The 7517-nt window shown below is 34.4% G+C and overlaps 1 protein-coding gene across 1 annotated transcript in view; it reads right to left on the reverse strand.

The window, feature by feature from the left end:
* Positions 1-7517, reverse strand: part of LOC107549160 (utrophin-like) — a 250359-nt gene that overhangs the window by 151681 nt on the left and 91161 nt on the right. The window contains exons 37-38 of the mRNA XM_016230150.1: positions 2187-2348; positions 69-183 (exon numbers count right to left, since the gene is read on the reverse strand). Coding sequence (XP_016085636.1) covers positions 69-183; positions 2187-2348 — 277 coding nt within the window. The remainder of the gene's footprint in view (positions 1-68; positions 184-2186; positions 2349-7517) is intronic.

A 7517-nucleotide genomic window follows, 5' to 3' on the forward strand; every position in this document is an offset into this window, starting at 1 on the left:
CACACAGACGGTAAACACTCGGGAGAAGCAGCGTGAGAGTCCACTTCACCTGTGTGTGCTGTGCTCACCTGTGAACTGCTGCTGAGAGACTTGTTGTGTCCATGGAGAAAGAGGCTGCTGTGGAGTCTCCTTCAGTCTGGCGTCCAGAGCTTTCCAATCTGCAGCCAGCTGTTCGATTTTACTCTACAAACACACACACACACACGCCATCTTAATTCTCATCCATCTCTCCATTCATCTGTACTGTGTAAACAAAACCACAACAAGAATTGAGCAAGTGCTGTGTAACCATTTGTACACTTCCAGTATATTAAAATAGTTCACTGTAGATGGGAAAGTACACACTTTTCAGTGTGTGCCGAGACAATCTAGTCAAATCAACATTTATTCAGACACTTTCAACATTTCTCACTTTATCACAGTTTATTCGCTATAGTTTAGAAAATGGTAATAAAATATGACGAACTCAAGAGTTAAACTGTGTCAGAACAAATTAATCTTGATAATGCCATCCTTCTGTCTCACAAATGAATTCGGTTACAATTAGATAATACCAATTTAGGTCAACTAATTACCAAGCAATGCTTAATTTTGCTCAGTCTGTGGTGTAAAAAGTTTGCATTCGCAATTAAAGAAAAACACTTCAAAGTGTCTGAATAATTTTTGGTCCCAAATTTGTATAAATTGTACTGGTAGTCCACTGTATGAAGAATTTCTGAATTTCTGGGTATAATTTGTCACAGTTTACTTTATTTTGCTATCCTCACTTACATAAATGAACCATAGTGTCCTGCATCCACTAGTAAAAATTATCAAAAAACATATCTGGTGTCTGAATAATTTTTGGTAGGGATGCACGATATTGGACTTTTCCCGATATCAGGTATGCCGATAATTTTCAACTCATTTTGGCCGATACCGATATATAAATTATCAAAAAACATATCTGGTGTCTGAATAATTTTTGGTAGGGATGCACGATATTGGACTTTTCCCGATATCAGATATGCCGATAATTTTCAACTCATTTTGGCCGATACCGATATATAATTATTTGTAATTTTGGTTAGTTTTTAACAGGAACTTATTTGTTAGAATTAAATAAACAATAATAAAGTTGCTTTATAATGACAGTACATAATAACAGTACAAGAAAATAACTATAAATAAACTATATATAAATCACTGCATTTTTTTCTTCAGAAAGATGCAGTGGTAACCTTAACATTTTATTTTAAGATTTAACATTTGTAAATGGTCTAAAGCAAAAGAGTTGTACAAATTCTGAAAATCTTTTAGAGATCATAATTTGTTTAAAAAATATAACATATTACACATTAATGAATAAATCAGTACGTATATATAAAATTATTTAATTTAAGTGTCATGTTTGTGATTTTTTTTTTGTTCATGCAAGCTATAGCTTCTGACCTTTAAATCAAAACATGCTCATGATTTTATGGCCTCAATTACTGCTATATTACTATATTGCTATATTAAAGATTAGCATTTTTTGATCACATGCCTAAAACTGCTGCTTTAAAAAAAAAGCTAGGATTTGGTGACGCTCATGAACAAAGTATTTTGCTAAGTGACAGAGAATAACAGAAGTGAATCTCTACTCTTGCATTTGGTGTTGTTTGATGAACACCGTCACAAATACAAATATCTGAAAAATAATTACTCGTACAGTAAATAATGTAACCTCTGCTTGACTTCACAACGTTTATTATACACTGTATGAACAGACAAATTGCCTACGAAAAACATTTGTGTTGGTGTAAGCCAGGGTAATTACGGTTTAACTAAAATTATTAATAAACACTTGAAATTAAAAATAAATGTCAACTGAAAAGAAATAAATAAATAAATGCAATTTATTGCAGCTAGTTTCCAAAGCAACATGTAGTAAAATACCTAAAACTAAATAAAATACAACTAATTAATAATTCAAACCACAAATTTACTAAATCTAAATAAATTTAAAAAAAGTCTAATTCAAAATATTATCTATATAAAAACGATATCAACGATATCAATCACACTAGTGTGAAGAGGGCTTTAGCATCAAGCTCAATTCATTTAAGGTCAAATGCATTACTATTCATACATTTAAAAACTGCTTTGGCACTGCACTATTAATGATAAAAAGTAAGTGAACTGAAGCACAGCTGTGTGACACAAACCTTCTCCTGTGGTAAAAGCAGCTGTTTCCTCTGGAGCTCAATAGAGAAGGACAACAGCTCCTCCAGCTCCCGCTTCTGCTCTCGCATGGACATTTCCAGAACACTGAATCTATTGAATATAAAGCCCTCCTTGCCAATGAATCCCCCACAGTGTCTCATCCTCTAAATACACTCGTGCTTCAACTAATGAAAGAAACTCAAGCCGAGTCTGACTTAGGGATGTAACGATTACCGGTTTGATGATAAATCGCGATAAAATACCCCACGGTTAGTATTACCGTTTCATATTTTAATTCTCACTATAACTGTATTCGATTACCGTGATTTTAACAACTGAGGATAAATAAATACTGTACTGCACAGGGCTCCGGTGTGCGACCAAATGGGCACATTTTGCGATAATTTTTTCTGCCGGTGCGACTGAATTTTGTGTGCGTCGCACTGGCGCGACCACCGCATTGTTTAACTCGTAAGCGCTGCATTTCTGTTGCGTGTGAGAAACATCAAACGGCAAACGAAACTGAAAGCATAACGACTCGTTTGAGCTGCACAGCGAAAATGAAAAAACAAATTTGACCTCCAAACCAAACTCCAGTGTTATTCGGCCCTAAATAGAACCACCAAATTGGCAAATTACTTATCAATCAAACAATTAAAAGAAAGACAAATCCTTTCAAAATATCGACTCAGCGACCACGACTTCGAAATAGAGAAAGGAAGATATAAACAATCCTGGATACCGAGAGAACAGCGACTATGCAAGCACTGTGACTTAAATCAAATAGAGGATGAGAAACACTTCCTTCTTGTCTGCCCCAAATACACCACTACAAGACAAATATTCTTTCCACAATTTGAAGTATTGAATTGTTCATTTTCTTCTCTGGATGACTCAGTGAAACTACGCTATATACTCGGAGAGGATGAGACGGCAGTCAAAACTAGCTGCTAAATATGTGTACACCATAGGAAATGGTTAATTAATTTGCTTTATTTGACAGTCTTCATTGTATATAATTGTAATTATTAATATTAGAAATACTATCTGCTGTTGCTATTTTTATTTTATTGTATTTATTCATTTATTTATCACTCATTTTTGTCTCCTTTTTTACTTTGATGGTGTAATCATATTCTGTATTGTACACATCTAAAATGCTTTGGCAATACTGTAACACAAATGTCATGCCAATAAAAGAGAGATAAAGCAGAGGTTTTGGGGAGCAATCAGTTAAAATGGTTTATAATTAAACTAACTTTTTATTTTGAGCTTTTATATTAGGGATGTTTTATTGTTAATAGTTGCATTTACAGTAAATTTACACTACCATTCAAAAGTCTGGCGTCTTTCTTTTTTTTTTTTTTAGAAACAAAATATTTTATTCAGGAAGGACACATTCAATTTGTCAAAAGTGACAGCAAATACATTTATCATTTTTGACATTTATATTTCAAATAAATGCTGTTCTTTTTAACTTCAAAAACATGGACAATATTAAGATGTAATAAGATAGTAAGAATGTTTCTTGAGCATCACAAATCAGCTTATTAAATTACTGAAGGATCATGTGATACTGAAGAATGGAGACTAAAAGAGTCTAAGAGACAAAACCTTACCAATCCCAAATTTCTCAGTGGGAAAAATGTGTGCTTGAGTTTTTGACTAGCTAATCTAACAACAACAACAATAATACTAATGTAAACTAAAACTAAAGATAAATAAAAATGGTAAACTGGTCAAATATTGAACAGCTTTCTCTGGCTTGTTTAAGTGTAAACAGTAAATCTTAAATTAAAAGTTCATTTAAATCATTCTGAAAATGATCAGTTAAGACCTCAACGGATTTCTTAACTAAATACAGAACATAAAGCACATAAAATAAAAACGTGTCCATGAAATAAAAACCAAAATAATAAGTTACTGCTGAAACTAAAACTAAACTGAAATTTGAAAGTAGCATTACAATAAATTTAACAACTAAAAATTATAGAAAACATTGTAAAAACAAAAATAATATTAATAATAAATGAACAATATTAAATAATGACTACATTTTTTATGTTTGGTCACACTTTATTTTAAGGTCCGATTCTCGCTATTAACAAACCATTAACTATGATTTTTTTCCTCAAAAACTCCTAATTTGCTGCTTATTAATAGTTAGTAAGGTAGTTGTTAAGTTTAGGTGTTTAGGGATGTAGACTATGCTCATGCAGAATATGTGCCTTATAAGTACTAATAAACAACTGTTATGATAATAATAGGCATGCTAATAAGCAACTAGTTAAGAGTGAGAATTGTTCCCTATACTAAAGTGTTAGCTTTTCTTTTCTTGAATACCATCAATGCAATTAGTTGATGATGCAGGTGTGTGTGAGTGTGTGTGTGAGAGTGTGTGTGAGCGTGTGTGTGTGTGAGCTGGTTTTATATTGTTGTTCGACAATGTTTTTTGCTTTGCCCGCGAAATGCAACCACAAGTCTTCGGATGAAAGATGCTCGTTTTATCGCTTGTTTCCTACTGATACGGGTTCATACCATAAGGTAAACTCTTATTACTATTATACAATAAACACCACATTTACCGGCTTTACATGGTCACGGTGAAAGTAAAAATTTAATTATGCATAGTGCTAAAAGCCACACTAAAATTGAATGTTTACAGCCACACGAAAGCTGTTAGAAAGCAGAAAGATTGAGGATTTTCTAGAAGCAAGGATAAAATATAATTTTGTGTAACCACCGTAACAAAGTGATAAACTGAAATGTGGAGCTGAAATGTAAAGTCAAGGATTTATTGACTTTTAATGCACCTTAATTCGAAATGTACAGAAATATGCTTTCATATGTGCTTTAGTTATAATTATTTCATTTATTCACTACATACTAGGCTATTTATTATTAATGTTTCGTTTCAGTTTTAGTTTGGCTCTAGTTTTGTATTTATTCCAGTTTTTATATGAAAAGGTTCATGTAACGTGGATTAAAATTCATCCACAGAGTAAATCCTTTTCACTGAACAGGTTTTAAAAATAAGTTTGAAAAAGTTGTCAGAAGCATGGTGGTGGTGACGTTGAAGGCGAGCAACTGTGGTGCTGTTCGTTTGTAGCCTAAGCTTAGCTTTTTAGTTCTGGCGCTGGTATTTTGGCTTCACAATTAATAAAAGTTATATTATTTGTGAAGATTATCTTGATGGACAAAACATGTAAGTATCATGAACTATGGTTGAAGACAGTGCTTATTTTTTACTATAATCCAAAAGCCTATGGAAAAATCCTTTTGGCCTTTTTGTCAGGGAACCAGTGTCATGCTAACAGCCGATTGGCCTTTAAAGTGACGCCATAGTTCCACCACTCTATTGTACAGTCCATTTTGCAACGCGGAAATAAGCTATTTCCTGTGAAAGTAAGAGACTTCCAATTCATTAGCAGTAGGGTAAATAACTAGAAAAATAGCAAAGTGCAGTAAACGGTGAACTTTTACAAACATGATTACTATGATAAATTAAAATTATATGATAACACCAATTTGTAACATCAAGCAGCATAACAGTTTCTGTACAGCCAACATAACTGGAAACAGATCGCTGCAGAAACCTTGCACATTCAAGTTAAAAATGGTTGTAACCGCTCTAAAGTCGTGATAAAACGGAAGTAGCAACAGATCTTTTCTTCCATACTGTGACATACATCTGAGTGAAGCAGATTATTGAAAAAGAACAAATGTGACTGGGGACTTGGTTTCATACTGGTTGTTTCAGAAGGAAAGGCATTCCTTCAGATCGACTGAGCACAGGTAGTCGAGAAATGTCAAGAAATCCCAGCCAGAAAAGGTTTGTAATCATACCATGCTGAATTGTGCAACTGGAGCCATATTTAAAATATTCTAGTGTTGGACAAATACTCCAGTATCATGTTATAAAGCTGTTAATGCTTCTGTTTGAAACTTTCTCCAAACTGTCACCAGATCAGTTCCTTCTGCTACAATCCCGCATTCACGAATGTGTATGAGATGACACAGCATGCTGATACAAACTGGTGCTGCTCTCTCCTCCAGTGGTTCCATTCTCAGGAAGAACAGTAAAAGCTCAGAGGGGAAAGCAGCATTGTTTTCTCTCAAACAATCAAGACTTTTAGGGCCCACAACAGTTAACTCATTCACAAACAGCCTCAGTGCAGAACACTTCTCATGTTTAGTGTTGGTCAGTGCTTGACCTTCTAGTATCCCAGCAGCCCACAGCAATGTGAAAGCAAAGCCATGTCCTTACTGCCACCGTGACACTGCTGATTTGGCAAAACAAGATCAGGACAAACCCCCAATGGAGTAAAGAATCAAGCCTAGGCACAGGAAACTCTAAGGAAACCATTTCCTTTCCCAGCATTTCCTCCCTTTCTGCTCCACAGTGCTTTTAGATGAACTCACACCCGCTTAAGTGCAAAAATGTCGGTGTAAACACTCTGACCAAAAAGGTTTTGTTTATCAGATAAATCATCTTTTTGCTAAGAATGATATTTTAGAAACAGAACAATGCAACTTTTAATGCCTCTGAGCTCAGGCTGTACTGTAGCCGGGCAGAGCAAACAGCTAAATACATCCAGATGTTCTTGCCGTTTGTAACTGGAGACCACTGGACCTAAACAGATCACTCAGACCCATAACATGCAGGGCCAAAACTCAAACTTTATAGGATAACCTTCACAGCTTTACCTTTGCAGGATGCATTTGCTTTGGCTTCTTTTTTTATCATACTGTTAAACATAAAAGTTCCAAAAGAGGTTTTGTTCAGTGATGCTATAGAAGAACCATTTTTGGTTCCCCAAAGATTCTTTCAGTGAACATGTCTTGAAAGAACCATTTGCTTAGCGTAAAGAGCATTTAAATAATCTAAAGAACCTTTTTTCCTTTTAGTGTAATGGAAAAATTCCATGAATATTAAATATTCTTCATGTAACCATCAATGCCAGTAAAGTACAGCAATGCATACTTCTTATAATACAAAAAAAAACATGTAACTTGCAAAAATGCAAACGTGTCCTTCATGTAGTACAGAAGAGTGCTCAAACAATATGTTTGTTTGTCTGTTGTATTTTTTTCTGTAATCATATGTTCCCTAGCATAATATGCAATGCCGCAGTCAGAAGAAAATCACTGCATTTTAGTGGTTCTTACATTTTTTCTCTTTTCAAAAATTATGATCGTGTGTGTGTGTGTTTGCATATTCATGTGTGAGCGTATGTGTGTGTGTGTGTGTGTGTGTGAGTGAGTGAGTGAGCGTGTGTGTGAGCGTATGTGTGTGTGTGTGTGTGTGTGTGTGTGAGTGAGTGAGCGTGTGT

This window comes from Sinocyclocheilus grahami, unplaced genomic scaffold (genome assembly GCF_001515645.1).
Source record: "Sinocyclocheilus grahami isolate Dianchi unplaced genomic scaffold, SAMN03320097.WGS_v1.1 scaffold364.1, whole genome shotgun sequence".
NCBI classification, from domain to species: Eukaryota; Metazoa; Chordata; class Actinopteri; order Cypriniformes; family Cyprinidae; genus Sinocyclocheilus; species Sinocyclocheilus grahami.